Raw genomic sequence first — 17841 nt, forward strand, 5'->3', positions numbered from 1 at the left:
AAATTCCGAAGATTTATAAGCAATATAAATTTTTGTCTCTATATTTATTGAAAAAAAAAATATGTTTAGGAAATTAATTATGTTTTGGGAAATTAAGTTTCGGGAATAAAATTTTGTTTTCGGAATAATTGGGAAAAGCAATGGGACGAAATCTTCAAGTATTATGAGAAATGGTTAAAACTTTTCAAAGGAAAAAAAAAAGTTGTAAAATTAAATGTAGGAAAAACGAAATTTTAATTTTGAATTAAAAATATTCTTTCATTCAGATAAAAGAACAGTGTTAGATGGGGGAATTTGTTTAAGAATTTAAGGGATTTAATATCGAAAAAAAATCTTCAAAATCAGAGTAACAAAAGATGTAAAACAATTTCCGTTGTTATCTTTATGAAATTTTAGTTACACTTAAATGTGTTCTATAGTGTTGCTAATAAAGAGAAAGGGAAACCTGCAAGTGACGTAGTATGGGTACCTCGATCCTGATTGGTAATTGAAACGTAACATTTGTTTACGTTAGAAACTGTTCTTCCCATTCTATTTCGAGTAAACCGAACCTTTCAATTCTCTTAAGTTACACATATGAAATTCTTTCTCAAATATTTCAGTTCTTTTACAATAGATGATATACAGAAACTTAATACAAAGACAGGCTCGGAGCCATGTGTAACATAAACAAAGTGGTTATGCATCGAAGTTGCCACGTACACAAAACAATAGTATATCACGGTTATGTAGGGTTACAAAAAATACATGAGCAAATAGTAAATCCATCCAAATTAAGTTTAAGAAGTAGAGGAGAAAGAATTTTATTTTAACTAATTCGATACGGCACTGTATTTAATTAACTTACCATTCATTAACATTCTAACTTATGTAGAGAAACTTAGCTCAATTTTAATACGCCATTTTGCTGATAAAGATTAACTGGCTCTGACGTCATAAGTCATATGTGTGGGTATGTGAAGTATTCTTCTTCTAGAAATTCAAGTAGCCAATTCCATAGGTGGAATTAATTATATAAGCTAGCCCTAATTAACAGAGGGGGAGAAATTTTTTTTCTCTGTCGCATGAGGTTCTTGAACGAATTTTAGATATTTTCGGTGCGCAGATTTCTCTCAACAAGCTACAGTTTTTATGCAATTTAATTTCTTGCAAAACTCACTCGACTAAATACTAAGTGTCTGCAACTCTCTGTTACGTTGGGAGTGGTAGAAAGTAGACGTTAATACATTTGAGTCTATGATTCGATACGTTAAGGTCATATGTTTCTTTGTCTTAAATGCTATTTTCAAAAGAGCAGACAATTGTAAATCTGTGAATATAAACCTATACGCTCTTTATAAACTTGTACATTCAGAAGTAAAATAAACCGAAAATATCATTTCGAAAAAAATCTGCACCTTTTCGAACAAACCTAATTTCCGATTTGAAATTCCCACATCCGAATTAGGTAAAACAAAGTACTTACATAAATGCAGCAAAAAATTTGGTTCCCAGTGTTATTCTTCACTTTTAAATAGTGCTTACTGAAGGGTTCAATCAAATTTATTTAACAAAGAATCAAACATTAAAACATTAAACTCAAAAAATCAAAATTAGCTATCACGAAAAGAAATGTTACCACAAAGTGCAGAAAGTTGGCAGGTTTAAATCTAAGGAAAGCAACAGCCTTGCAAAGTTTCATTTTGCTATCCTATATTGCAGGGTGCCTATTACCCTTTTTCCAGTTTCACCGATTATTTTTACGATACAATATCTGAAACGAATTCGAGATTGAGGAATAGGAATTAGTTTTTAAAAAGAAGCAGCAATTAACAGAACTACTAACTGAGATTTTTGTCAATAGCAGACACCTTACATTAGTATACTCCTGCGTAGTTATATTATTAGTATATAACTGCTCAGTTATACCATAAGTATGCTACTTAGTTTTACTATTACTATATTACTGCCTAGTAATATACTATACTACTATGGTATAATATAAGTATATTACTGCCTAATTATAGTGTTAGAATACAACTGCCTACATATACCATAAATATACTGCTTAGCTATACCATTAGTATATTACTACCTAGTTATTAGCATGTCACTGCCTATTAGTATATTACTACGCAATTATAGAGAGCTCGCCTCCTAATGAGGTGACATCGGTTCGAATCCCAGCAATAGCTCGTCGATACGAACTCTGCACCGACGATAGTGCTGACGAAAATATCTTCAGTGGTGGACGGATCATGAGTTAGAGTTCACTTGCCGTCAGGCTAACCCAGGTAGGTTTTCCTCTTTCTGTAAAGCAAATGGGGTTAGTTCCATTATAAAACCATCCACGTTGGCAAATTTCCCCCCAATGCTTGATCCAGGAGTTCTCTTGTCTTCTGAATTGAGTTCAAAATTACAAGGCTACGAAGTTGAACAGTGATTGTCGTAAACTCCGAATTGGGCCGGCTGTTCAATGACGGTTTTAAAATACTACTGCCTATTACAGCCTACATATACCATAAATATACCATACAACTGCCTATATATATCATACAAGTGTCTACATATACCATAAATATACCATACAACTGCCTACATATACCATAAATATACCATGCAACTGCCTATATATACCATAAATATACCATACAAGTGCCTACATATACCATAAATATACCATACAACTGCCTACATATACCATAAATATACCATACAACTGCCTATATATACCATAAATATACCATACAAGTGCCTATATATACCATAATTATACTACTTAGTTATACCATTAGTATATTATTACCTAGTTATAGTAATAATATACAATTGCCTACATATCCCATTATATACTTAGTTATGTTATTGGCATATTACTGCTTACTTAGACTAGGAGTATATTCCTGTCTAGCTATACTGTAGGTAAACAATTGCCTACATATACTTTAAGTATTCTACTTAGCTATACCATTAATATATTACTGCCTATTAGTATACAACTTAGTTTATCCAAATACTACTGTATAGTTATACTGTTAGTATACTCTTGACCAATTGTATACTCAAAAGTCCTTCGAAACTGGATGATTAGGCTAACATTGTACTGTCGAGTTTTTCATTTCTCATTATTTATGAAAAAAAATGTTAGATGATGGTTCTGTGTTATAAGAAGCACAGAACAAAAACGAAGTTTTTTGAGTTTAATAAAGTTAAAATAATTTTTTTTTCCGAATATAAACTAACCAAACCATTAGCATTCCACAAACGGTTTTGTATGATTACTCTTTGAATCGAACAATTTCAATTAAGAATCATGCCGACCATTTGAAAGCAGCGGGTAGATGATCATTGCTGTGAGCTAGACCAGCAGGGAAAAAAGAAGCACACATTATTTCTCAATCCCTCAGGTTTCTGTAATTACAGGGTTAATGTCACCGTAGCTATTTACCGAACAATTAGGGTTAAGATTTAACGGCAAGTAGATATTTTTACATGTTCCATATATGCATCTCAAAACTCTTATAACTGTTAAGCCTATTTCAAAAAAATTATTCCATGTTTCCTAACAGTGTTATTTAAATGAGCGATTTTAGTAGTAGCAGTCATGCTGTGTCAGAGACATTAAAGGCAATGGCATCGTTTTATAGAAGGTAGTAATATATGTCGTTGACGTATCACATCTCTGTCTTCTTTTCTTTTTTCTTTTTTTTTTGTTCCAGGTGATATAGTTTTGCCTTGACTAATCCTGACTTTACATGTAACTAACTAATAAGGGTAAAATATTTCGCGATATTTTTATTTTATCGAATATTTTACACAATTTACTTATTAAAAAATAATAGTGAAACTATTCTTTTAATATGAATGCTCGGCACAACAGAAAAGTGATTTATCTATGAAAAGCATCTGTATATATAAAAAAAAGAATAATGCAGTGCGCAAAAAAAAAAAAAAAAAAAAAAAAAATAGAACGGATTACCCTGGATATATTTTGATCTAACGATAGGATCCTCACTTTCTAGGACTCAACTTCACTAGTCCGAGAAAGTGACCTCAAATATGCTAATTAATAAAGACAGACGATATTTTAATTTACGAAATCAGACACAGAAAAGTTCTTTCTCTGAATAAATATACCTTTTTTTCAATGGAGAAATGTTCAAAGGTTGGACCTCTTGATATTAATTTTACTATTTTCACCATATTACATGAACTTTTTAAGCGAGTTGAAATTTTTTTTCGCGAAATTATAAAATTCGTTTGTCTAAAGATAATTCTATCCAAAAAATAAATTTTAGTAAATGTTCATTATTTTGTATCATTTTACTTAATCGTAGTTGAAAAAACATTTGAACTGTAAGGTATGCAATTTTTTACATTATTTTAAATGATGTATTTTTAAATGCCAAAAAAATCTGCGAAATCGATAGAATAGTACCTGAGAAATTGAATTTTAAATCTTCGATTTTTCAAAAATTTGATTTCTCATCATCTATTCGACTAATTTCGCTCAAATGTTATATTTCGCCATGTAAAATTCAAAAAAATTGCATACATTGCAATTCAAAATTTTTTTCAACTATTATTAAATGAAATAATAAAAAATAATTATTCTTTATTAAAATTTATTTTTTGCATAGAATTATTTTTGGACAAACGAGTTTCATAATTGTGTACAAAAAATTTTAAATTCGGGTAAAAAGTTTTCGAAATATGGCGAAATACGCAAAAAATAAAATTGACATTCAGGGGTCCAAACTTTAAATCACTCTCCTGATCAAACTATGGGGACCATATTCTACAGATTGCGGAAAAAAAAAGTATCTAGATAAAGTAAGTTTTTGTGTCCGATTTCGTAACTTAAAATATCGTCTGAACTTATTAATTAGCATATTTGAGGTCATTCCCTTGAACCATTAAGATTGAGTCCTAGAACGAGCAGATCCGATCATTAAATTAAAAGTTATTCAGAGTGGTCCGTTTTTTTTCTACAGGGCACTGTAGCATACCTGCCAACTCTTCCGGATTTTCCGGAAGATTTTATTTTGATATTTAAAGTGGTAGTAATTATATACTATTTTTTCTTTTATAATCTTAATTTTTAAATGATTTTGATCACCACTATTCTTACAAAAATTAAGGACATATATCAATATGCATTACTATCATGGTTGTCAACTCACGTTTTCTCAAATACAACGTATTTGTTTGCTTAAAATTGAAGTTTTAATTCCATTTTAATACCACTGGGAAAAATGATAAAGGAAAGGATTAAAAGTTGGCAGGTATGCTGTAGATATCCGTTCATGTAACTTAATAGGCACTTATCAGAGATGCCAACTTGCTCCGGACAGAGAATAAATATTTTCGAGTGGTAGTTTATTAATTGCGATTCTTGGTTTAATAAATTCAATTTATTAGGTTTATGTACACCACTATTTCTAAAGAATTCGAAGGCTTATATAATTCACCACTTTGTTATAGTCAAGTTATACTAAACCTTTTAAAAAACAAGCAAAATTAGTCAAGTATTTGCAAATTTTAGTTGTAGTTATTTACCGTTTTTTAAACAATTTTGACGTGTCCGGAGCAGTTGGCATCTCTGACTTATTTCTATTTCCTGTGAGTTTGCCTCCAACACATATTTTTACTAACGGTAGATAATTAATATGAAATTTTTAAGGCGAGTACAATTTAAATAAATTTTTTATCTAAACTTGAAAATATGCCTATTGGACTAATTTACGTTTTACATATGTGTTTAAGTTATTTATAAGTAAAGGTGGACTAATTCTTTTAATACTAATTTATTAAAATATTTATACATTACCTTAGCTTTTTATTTAGGAAATTCCGTATTTACTGGAGGCTAAGACTTTGGCTTTAAAAAAGATTCAACTTTTACTTGCGATCAAATTATAAATGTTTAGATTATTTACAGATAATAATCATCGTTAAAGCTTAAATAGAGAAGAAATACCCGAAAGAAGCACTCAAAGTCGCAAAAGCTTTCGAAGAAATCGGAGTTTCGAATTAAATTTAGTGTAAAGTTTACAAATAAAAACGATACTTTCAACACATCCCATTTTAATTTCGTAGTAGATGCAGAGCGGTCCGTGCGGTATTTTTTACTACAAGTTTAACAGTTCGTATTTATCTAACTAATTATCAGGTTTTCATTTTATTCTCCATGCATTTTTCTGTAAGCTTTCACATTTTCAAATTTCTAATAGCACAGCAAATTAAAACGTTACATAAAATTAAACATCAAAAACGACGATAATTCTTGCTTTTTTTTCTTCTTTTTTTACACGAAGAGATATATTGTTTGTAATAACGTTTTTCCCCTTCATTTCTTACTAGAAGTACGCAAGTATTTTCTAAAAATTGTATTTGCTAAAAGATTGAAACTGCTATAAATATCTCGTATCTGGTTCAACTAATAAAGTTTAAGGTTAATCGCTACATTAATATCGTATATTAAATTAATTTATTCAACTTCTAAGAGGTAGAATCGTTTTAAAAACACGAAATGGAAAAATTATTAAACTTGATCTGAGAGAAGTCATGAAAATAAACCCAATTTCTAAAATTAGAAATTTTGTTTTAATAGATAACATTAAAACATCATCTTTTTAATATGGCAGCTTTCAATTTCATTTTATTTAGAGCAATAACTGTAACTGTCAATTTTCCCCTCCAAACCATGATTGCAGAGATTTATCGTTACAATATTTTTTTTCTTTCTGAAACTGAGATCTTCTAACATTATTGGATACCCAATGGTAAATGACGGCATGTAAGAAATCAAACAAATAAAATTAGTCAATAAAGCCGTTAAAACTTTGATATTGGTCGAGCATCGTGACCCAAATCAAACAGATTTAGCTGTCTTGTTTATCTCACCTAATTTCCGGGTTTAGAAAGAAAGAAAAAAAGCGTTTAAACATACGAATAGTCTATAAATTGAGCTGCTCTTCAAGATCAAGCCTAAGGCTCAAAGCTTCAGGTCGTCATTTTAAGAGAGAGAGAAAGAAGTAACATTTATCGGTAAACAAAGTAAAATCGCTGAAAAGCTAGTTTTTCTTCGTGTTTGTTTAGGCAATCGACTTAACCATTTGCCTTTACGGGAGCCATTACTTTTAAATGCATTTTTGTAAGAGCTCTCTTTAAGAAAGTTGTGGTTTTTTTTCATTACTTTAGAAAGTAATTTTTATTTGGATAACTACAATAATTCACTTGACCTTTGCTCTTTGCAACATAATAGAAAACATTTTCTACACTTTCAATTTGTTCCCTGTTTCAATTTTGATGTAATGCTATTTTTTTGTATAATTTTTTTTTTCAATATTCATAGAACTGAGGAAAATGCTAAAAATATAAAACTTTCTTTGAAAGAAAAAAAAAACTTTTAGCGTAAAGGAGGATTGTTGGATGTAAGCTTTTAGAGTTGTTATCAACCTTAACTCATAAATCTACTCGTAATTCCCAAATTTAACTAAACTTTGAAACTTAATTTTGCATTCTAAGAGCAAGATACTTTTGAATCATAATGAACCGTTGAATGGTAGGTACTTTTATTTACGTCGCACTGGAGCTGCACAATTGGCGACGGTCTGGGAAACATCCCTGAGTATGATCCGAAGACATGCCATTGCAATATTGACTCCTGCCTTTTTACCCCTACGAGCGAAGTCGAGCACTTTAAGGTGAAACTGATCTAGGCTCGAGGACCGATATCGCGCACCCTCTGTCCCTACGCAGGCTGATCAAAGTGGTCACCCACCCGCTTATACTTTGTTCAAGCTAAGAACTCATCCCGCCACAAAGTTTGAGGCCGTCTGGTGCTATGGAAACAAGAATGGCTCCTTTTAGGGAGGGTAGCTTCACTCTAGGAACAATAGACCAAAGAAAGAGATTCCTCTCTCGACGACCCGAAACTACTCCAAAACAGTGACTCCGTACCCCTACTTGAAGTAGTCATACCTCGTTACCATAGTCACCGCAACAGTTCCAGACGAATGTCTGGAGGAGTTCTTATTTTAAACAAACTATACTGACCGAAGCCAGTGATGCTTGACTTCGGTGTTCTACTTTGAACTGTGTCTTTAAGATCAGTCCAAAGTGGGACACCGTCGGATCGAGAAAGCACTTCTATAGCTCAGATACTTTGAGAGTGCACGCAGAGATGACAACTGTTCCAGTTTCGACAAAATATTAAGGAGAAAAAAAAGGAAGAAAACTACAAACTAAAGTTTACAGATTTTCGATCGCTTTGCCAACTTTTTAAAAAGTTCGAAATGGCTTAGTTGCAACTAAGTAATTATTTAGAAGTAGCAGTGAGTAAAAACCCTATGAATCGAATTTATTAAACTAAGTGGTTAACTAAACCACTGAAACAAAGTGGCTTTTTATATGAACTTTTAAATCAAATAACTTTATATGGTAAATAACTTTTGTGGCAAATAACTTCAAATCAAATTTAATGATCAAGTAATCATACATAAAACCCTTCACTGCGTCCCTTTTAATATTTGCAAAGATAATGTTTAAATTGGAGCTTATCATCAGGAGTTTTAAAGTGAATACTAAGTGTCGAGTGAATACTAAGAGTCTCCACTCCTCTGGTACTTAGGAAATGGTAGAAAGGCTTTCATGCATTTCAGTTCATAATGCTTTACGTTAATATGTTTTTTTTCTTCTTAAGTGTTATTTTCAAAGGAGCAGACAAGTGTATATTAAAGAATATAAACCTACTATCTCGTTATAAACTTGCAAGCAAAAAATAAACTAAACCGAGTTTTTTTTTTTTTAAAAAAAAAAAACCTCTAGATGAAATTTTTACTCAAAACTTAGAAAACTGGCAGCCCAGTTATTACAAATGTTAGTATTTAAGAGTACAGTAGTATTTCAGATTCAAGTAGTAATTTAAGCGAGAAGTTTGCACCAGCTTTAATAAACTTTAGTTCACTGCGTAAATTTCAGATTCAAGTAGTGTAATATTTCCCGTTCAATAACAAAACAAATGATACATAAACGCAGCTATTTGTTTTAAGACACTGATACGGAACGATCACAAATTTTATTACAAAAATATTATTTTTTAAAGATTTCTCTTTTTGTAAATTAAAATATAGTAAATTGACATTAGAAGGAAAAAAGATTTTTAAAATTTGGTTTACTAAAATTTTTTTTAAATTTATCAAACATTCAAATTCAGTATTTTTTATTTTCCTAACTCTTTGCACTTCTTAACGTCTTCTTTTCTTAACTTCGGAAATGAATTTTGTTTGGAAAAGTTTAGCTTTAAAGCGGAAAAACACACCTGTTTTTCATAGCCATACATTATTAAAATGCTAAATATAATAATTTTTACTTAATTTATTCGAAATTAACACAAAATTATGAAAAATATGTTTAATTATAGGGTTTGTACGCAACTGGAAAAAATAAATAACTTTCCTCAATTTTGTTACAAAGAAGCTGAAAGTTTCTTAATCTTAGCTACCACTATCGAATTAAAATTTCGTATCCGTCATCTTCGGATCAATATATGTTTACTTGAAGAAAATTAAATATTCTGATAGCTACAAATGTAATAATATATTTTTTTTATCATAATATTACTAGAGCTTTTTAATTTTTTTCAGGTGTGTATGAACCCTGAATAAAAATTCTTCTGGTTCAAAAGGTTAATGTAAAAAGTTGAAAGATTAAAAAAAAATTTTTTTTTTCATTCCCTTGTTCTTTCTTGCAAAATGAACCTCAGCTAGGTTGTTTATACCCCAGAAAAGAGAAAATACTGGTAGCAATTTACCATTACTGGTACCATTTTATTTGTAGTTTGTTTTTTAAAGAAATAATGATTACCAAGACTTACTAAAAGTTTTTTCCTGTTTAGACGTTGTAACCGTTAATAAGTCTTGGTAAACAGGTTTCTTTTTCACTTAATTTATAATCATAATTCAATATTTTTCACTTATTACAAAATAATGAAAGTATGAAACTGGTTCATGTGTTTAATATAAATTCTACGTCAAAGGGTTAACAGTCTTTTCTCGTTTGTTTCAGAAAATATATACAAACAGACAGTAGATTTCGACAATACTACAACGTATGTTGAAATACTAGATGCATCTCAATGTGAGGTAAGTACACTCCTTATTACAATAAATGTCAGTTTTCTTTTTTAACCCCTTCCCTGATTGTCCCGAGTTTACTCGGGTATATATAGATTGGAAATATTTAACATCCCGAGAAAACTCGGGTGTTGCAGAATTTGTCAGTACGTTTTGTTTTATCACGTTTTTACTCGGAAGAAAGCATTAAAGAAATATAATCTATTATATATAATTCTCTTACGTGGCTCCCAAATTTTGGCTGTATTTCTTTTCCACCGGTGGCAACGTTTGGTTTGTTTTGTTTTGAAAACACCAAAGCATTCTGCCTTTTAATGATGTGTTTCTGATCTAATATATATAATTCTCTTACGTGGCTCCCAAATTTTGGCTGAAGTACTTTGTACAACTAAATAAAATTCTTTTCACAACAGTTAAATATTTACTTTATTTTCTTCATTCATAGAGTAAACAGTCGGCAAAGAATTCTGTTAGGTTCATTTCGCTAAAAAAATAACGAATTCTAAAAGAAATAAAAATAAACAGCTTAAAAAATAAAAATGCTGTTGCCAGCCATAGAATTTTTTGAAAGTTAACTTAGCAACATAAATCAAAATGACATATAGAAGCGCAACTAGATCAAAATTATGATACCTGAGAGCTTGACGTAACAAATCCTTCAATTCTAAAAGTGTTGTATCGCCAAATGCCCAAATTAACAATTGTGTTCTAAAAGAAATTCTATAAAAAGTTTTAAATAAACAACCTACTTCTACAACTGCTTCTTGAAGAACTTGGCTCATTGATCAAAAATATTGTTTTAATTTTACAGTACTAACTTTACTTCTACTTTCACTATTGCTACGAATCTCTTTCATTACATTTTACAACTTCATGCTAAATTTGAGGACTTTAAGTTGTTTTGTGGTTGAATACTGTTTAGAAATGTGTACATAAAAAATATTTAGAGGTTAAGAGTTGCCTCAGAAAAATTTGAATTGTTGATATTGAACTTAACTATGGAAACAATCGTTTTTGTGAAAAATTGAATTGTATTGTTGACATAAAAACTAAAAATATTGTGTTTCAACTTAACAATACTACCTTAATTTATACATTAGAATTGCCTCGGAGAAATTTGAATTGTTAGCAATGACTTAAACAAAAAGTTTTATTTTAACTGACAAATACTATATTATAGTTTTCACTTTTTCTATGACTATACTCAGTTTCTTACTCTTTTCTTTGCTTTTTATACATTTTATTTTTTTGTGAAAAAATAATAAACTTTTAGTTGTTCTGCTTCTGAAAACTGATGAAAACACAAAATGATGGGTTTCATCAACAATCAAAAATATATACATTTATTTTACAAATTCCATATTATTAGGGTGGCGCCCTTCTGAGAATTAAAAATACAAAATTATCTTCATCAAAGCCGATGCTTTACATCCGCCCTTCAGTGGCAGACTACTATTTCATATTGTTTTACAACACATGGATGTAGCCCTCTGGTGGAAAAGACTTTAAAACAAAACTTACAACAGTTACTTTTCTCAACAACTGAAATTTAGAATAGTGTGATTAAGAAAAATATGTGAACTGTTTGCAATTTCAAATTAATATTGAAATGTACAGGTTTAGAATTTTCTACAGTGAAAGGTTTTCGGAACTTCAGTATTCAAAAAAGTATACAAAAACTAGACGTTAAGAACGTATCCAATGAGCGAGCAAAGCGAGCATTGGATTGCGAAGCAATCCGAAATGAACTGTGAAAGCAGTTCCGGGGATTGGTGAGCGCCAGCGAGAAGGGGGCGAAGCGTCCTAGTATTAGTAATAATCCGTTTTATTGGAAATTTGCGAAGTTTAGTTTGGGAGTTTTGCTTTTGGATTGTGGGACTGCACACGTGTTTTGTGTGATAGTATATTAATGGCTGCTGAATTTACATTAGAAAAAAAAAAAAAAAGAGTTAAAAAAATGGCGTATCACTTTGTGTTGTCCCTTGTTTTAAAAGCTATCATACTAAGACTAATATTTAACTTTTTTCATTTTCCCGAGATAACTCAGGATAGTAAATTAAATGTGTTTTAGAAAAAAAAAAAAAAATTTCAACTTAAAACTTGTGCATTATGCTTTGTTTTAGTTCTTTGTATTTATTAAAACAAAATATAAAAATATGTCGATTTTTTTGCATTTTTTAAAAAAAAATTGGAAAGAGAAGCGGTTAAGGTAATATAGCATTTTTTTTAAATAATAAAAAATAATGAAATAAAATGCAAGGCGAATAAAAAATTGAATCTTTCAAACAACCATTAATGTCTGCATATGATTATTTAAAAAAAAAAATGCACTACATTATAAAACAGCTAAATCAAATTAGTCAACTTTTCTATATTTAAAAAGCTGTTAGAAAGTAATTGAGTACTTATCAGACATTTTTAGTTTTTTAAAAAAAGTGGATTTTTTTTCTATTTTTGTTTGTTTCGTGTTTTATTATATAAAAAAAAAGATCTGAGCAGCCAACCAACTTTCTTGCCTTTTAATCAGAGACTTTTCCTAAACAATAAAAAGGTAACAAAATTTATGATTTGCTTTTGATTACTAGTATAGTAATTAGATTTAAAATAATTGAAAGAGTTATGTACAAAGAACGTGATCATAATGTATAATGAAACATGATGCACCTTTTATGCAAAATTGTTTGGTACTCCTCATTATTTAAGGAATAAAAAAAACGCTTTGTTAACTGTCAATATTTTAACAGTAATCAAATTTAACATTTTTTTAATAAATTGCGGACTACATAATAGATAAAAACTCAATTTTTTCGATTGACGAAAAGGATTAAGTTATTATTTCAAGTGTTTGTATCTTCACAATTTCATTTTATGCAAGTTTTTCTCAAATTTTAATATTTCTTCTTATCAAAGAATCTTTAATATGCTTTAATACATATTTCCGAAAGAAACATCTTTACGGTATGATGCAGACTATGTCTGTGAAACTGAGTATAGTATACTCAAGATATCTCGAAAACCTTATGTCAAAAAAATATTTTTTCCTTTGGCATTATATATCCATCTAATATTAATTTGAATTCCTATGTCGAAGGGTTTCTTCTCAAAACCTTGTGATGTTAAATTTTTTTCGAAATAGAAAATGAATTTTTCGCGGAGAAATCACAGTGTAAGTTTATCGTGAAACCAATTCTTTTCTATTTAATGCATCATTGATTTTGTTTTACTTTTAAAAATAAAATTATTATAGTTGTATTTAGACATTGCAAACAAATTTATTAGTAGTTATCCTTATGTTTTATGACTCTAATTCTAAAAGTAACATTTTAGAATATATTTTCTACTTTTTAGAACATATTTAGTTCTGAACTTGCTATCTCGAATTTTTTTTTAGCGTCCCTTCAACTTTGAGAGTATACAGTATTTGTGCGTGTATATTTATATTGCATGCAATAGGCATAACCCAAATACATTTTTATTCATATTTTCCCTTTATTTTTATTGTTTAGTATTAATAGTGCAAATTTTAAGCACTTTATTCGTTAGTCCATCTTTATGCAGGGTTCGAAATTAATGATAGTCAGAGATCACTAAAATTCTTTAATCAAAAACTTACATTCTTCGACAAATGTAGAACACTCTATTCGTTAGTCCAGTGTTTCCCAAAGTGTGGTACGCGTACCCCCAGGGGTACGGGAACAGTTTAGCGGGGGTACGCGCTCTTATGCGAATATCTTACAACAAAAGAAAATTTCCAAAAATTTTATTTAAAAACAAAGCTCTACATGAAAATTTAAAATTAAGTATTTTTCTTTTGGCTATTTTTTGCTGAGTTAACAGTTAATAATTAGTATTGTCAAAAGGCAGTTGTAATTTTTAACTTTTGTACAAATTTTTTTATAGTAAAAAGCACGATAATTTTTTTATTAGGGTACACAGCGTTACGAAAAATTTAGAAAGGGTACACAAAAGTCATAAGTTTGGGAAACACTGCGTTAGTCCATATTTATGCAGGGCTCGAAATTAATGATAGTCAGAGATCACTAATATTCTTTAATCAAAAACTTACATTCTTCGACAAATGTAGAACACTTTATTCGTTAGTCCATCTTTATACAGGGTTCGAAATTAACGGTTATCAGAGATTACTAAAATTAAATATCTTTTCAAAAACTTACATTATTCTGCAAATGTAACGCACTTCGTTAGTTCATCTTAAAGCAAGGCTCGATATTAACGGTATTTTCAGAGTATAATATGTAACGTGTCCGAGATCACTAAAATTTGACTCAGATCATCTCACAATAATCAGTGGTTCTAAAACCAGCAATTGATGCTAAGTGATGTTTTGATTTTTCAGTTTTGGTCCGAGTTATATTTGCATATTTCTTCATAATTGTGAAGATTACGCTATACGTATTGTAACTTTTAATTTAAATTCATTTTATTATCTTTTTTGAACTAAAAATTTATTAAAGTCGAATAAACGGACCATTAGTGAAAATGTGTACGTCCAGCAGAACAGCGATTAAATTATTTTAATTTATACCTCTACTATTGATATGTATTTTATGCTGCAATACTGCCGAGTAATTCAAAAAACAACGTAAGTACTTCTGGATTGATTCCGAGAAAAGTGGATTGACAACTATTTTCGCTCCATGGCTAATGCTATGAATGGTAAAATAGAATTTTAAAAAACTGATAAAACAAAATGTATTTTTTATTTAGTTGCAATATGTAGCTTACCATACAAAGATGCCAAATACATAAAAATCTCAATTTCGATTTTTTTTTTGTCGCTTACATTGATTTTTCAATGGCACGTCAGAATACACGTGATTTGATATCAAGGATTTTTTTTCTTTCTTTCAGAGTCACTGTTGCTTACAAGACCACATCGATTGGGCGGATGCGTTTGTGGTTGTTTACAGCGTATGCGACAGATCATCCTTTGAAAAAGCACGCAAAGTCTTGGAGTCGGTGACACTAAGTAAAGGAGCCCTAAGGGCTCCTGCCATCCTCCTGGGCAACAAGAGAGACCTTGAACGTGGCAGGCAAGTTGCAGTGGATGATGGACACGAAGCCTCTCTCCAATACAGGTGCCAATTCTATGAGGTGTCGGCTGCAGAAAACTTCGTGGGCGTCAGCCTAGCTTTTCAGTCTTTGATACGAGAGGCAACAGCAGCCCAGCAGTTAAGGACTTTGCCAGTAAGAAGGAAAACTGGACCAGCATTGTCAAAAATGATTGGCATGGTATTTGGGAGAGGTGAGAAAAAATCCTCATCATTTCGGAAAAAGAGACCATCGCTGTCCATTTGATAATGAAAAGAAAACAATCAGTTGGAAAACTTACATTCCTTCATGTGAAAATTGTTAACACCTTATTATGAAAGTGACTTTTTAAGGTGATGATGATTAACATATTGTTCCTGTCATTTATTCTTTCAGCAGAAAAAAAGAGACTGCTCATCATTCAATGATTCGTCAGTGGTGATAATAAAAACTGTTGCAACTGATAACTAGGCATCACTTTTAAAATGCATAATGTTATTTTTATAAAAAGCATCGCTATGTTGACTTTCATTTGATATGTTTAAGGGAGCTACTTGTGATTGAGTTAAAGACTTTTTTATTCCAAAACATAAATAAAATTGGTGAAATAAACTGGTCTCAGAATGATTAATTTCCATTTTAAAATTTGCTTCAACCTTAGTAAAGCATTTTTTTAAAAAAATAAATACATTTTTATGGATATGTTAACTAAACCAAGTAGAGATTGTGATGAAAAAAAAAGATAAGGCCGCTTTCAGGTTACTAGAAGTTTCGATTTATTTTCAGGCCAATAAAGCCTATAATTTACAAAAACGTTCCAGCTTTTAAAAGTTATACTCTTTTTTTGTTAAGTCAGGGTTGCCACTCAAATTGGCTAAAAAAAAAAAAAAACCTTTTCCCTGTGCATATTACACACACTATATTAAAATTAAACACACGATCACAGTGCTCATGTCCGAGCTATATTAGGATAATTATGCTAGTTACATTGCTAGAAACATTTAGAGAAATAAGGAACTGTACAACATACTTAAAAAAGAATAAATAAATACTATATTAAAGGAAATAGTAAAATTCAGCTGAACTATCGTTGAATATCCCACAGATTGCACTTTGAGAGATGGAAATTTTTTCAAAAGAAAAAAAAATTTCCTGTAATTTCCAAGTTTATAAGGAATATTAGCCGTAATTTTAAAGGATTTTTAAATTTGTTATATTTGCCAAGTTTTCCCTGTGGAATAGCAACCCTGTAATTTATTCCTTTGAAGTTTATTGTTTTTCTGTATTCTTCAATATTTAGAATGAAAGAACAAAATAATCACATGAAGAAAAAGTTTAATTAATGTTTAAACAAATAAATAGCTCAAGTAGATATTAACACTCAAAAGAAAGTCAGTCATTTTTTTTTTTTTAATTTCATGATTATTTCTGATATTTTTAGTGCAAATAATACTTCCAACTTGATTAAATGCATAAAGTTTGGAAAAATCTTACAATAGACAATATTGGATTAAGTTTAAATATTTAACTGATTAAAAAAAACTTCAGAAAATAAAGCCTGTTTGCACCTGGAATGTAAATAAAACTGTCACAAAAAGGAATATCCTGAAAGCTTGTTAAATTTCTAATGTTTTTAAGAAGCTTATTATTACTCGCACTAAGGCAACAATCCATACTACTACATATTTATTTTTTTATTTTGAAGAAAATGGTTCTAGTTAAATAAATTACATCCTCAGAACAAGAGAAATTTTATTATGTCTATATTGATCGCTAAATTAAGGATTGATTATAAAATATGTATATTTAATGAGTTATTTTACATTAAAATTGTTTAAAGATGCTTCTTGTGATTGATTCAATTGACTTTTTTTTATTAATAGTACTATTAAAAAAATATAATAAAAACTGCTTAACAGAACAATATATTATCATTAATACTTCAGATAAGAGCATTTAGGTAAAACATCTTAAAATTTCTAACATTAAATGTACAGAGCGAAAAGAAGGACCACCCTGAATAACTTTCGATTTAATAATTGTATCTTCATGTTCTAAGATTCCATCGTAATGGCTCGAAGAGGTGACCTCAAATATGCTAACTAAGTGCAGGCAATATTTTTAGTTACAAAATCAGACTCAAAAACATACTTTCTTACATTAAACATACCTTTTTTTTGAGGGATTTAGATTTCTGAGCCAAAATCTGGGAAATATGGTCCCAATAGTTTGGTCAGGAGAGCGTTTCAAAGTTAGGACTCCATAATGTAAATCTCAGTTTTTGTGTATTTCGCCATATTTCAAGAAGCGAATTGAAAAATTTTTGCACACAATTATGAAACTGGTTTGTCCAAAGTTAAGTTCACGCAAAAAGTAAATTTTAGAAAAAAAAATTAGTATTTTTTATTTCTTAATAATAAAAAATTTTGAATTGTATAGTATAAAATTTTAAAATATCTAATTTTACATAAGCAGAATACAAAATTTTAATGGAATTGGTTGAGTTCCTGAGAAATCAAATTTTAAATTTAAGACTTTCATAAAGTTTGATTTCTCAGGAATTATTCAACCAATTTTGCCATGAAAAATAAGATACTTTAAAATGATGTAAAAAAATTTATATATTAAAATTCAAAATTTTTTAGAATATTAAATATTTACTTAACTTTAT

At 29.8% G+C, this 17841-nt stretch overlaps 1 protein-coding gene across 1 annotated transcript in view; it reads left to right on the top strand.

Annotated features, from left to right (window-relative positions):
• The window catches only part of LOC107457266 (ras-related and estrogen-regulated growth inhibitor-like protein A), an 81989-nt gene extending 64976 nt beyond the window's left edge, over positions 1-17013 (top strand). The window contains exons 3-4 of the mRNA XM_087149791.1: positions 10051-10127; positions 14991-17013. Coding sequence (XP_087005917.1) covers positions 10051-10127; positions 14991-15437 — 524 coding nt within the window. The 3' untranslated portion in view covers positions 15438-17013. The remainder of the gene's footprint in view (positions 1-10050; positions 10128-14990) is intronic.
• Positions 17014-17841: the final 828 nt, after the last annotated feature.

The sequence above is a fragment of the Parasteatoda tepidariorum genome, chromosome 8 (genome assembly GCF_982258835.1).
Source record: "Parasteatoda tepidariorum strain Cologne lab strain chromosome 8, Ptep-v5.0, whole genome shotgun sequence".
Classification (NCBI taxonomy): Eukaryota; Metazoa; Arthropoda; class Arachnida; order Araneae; family Theridiidae; genus Parasteatoda; species Parasteatoda tepidariorum.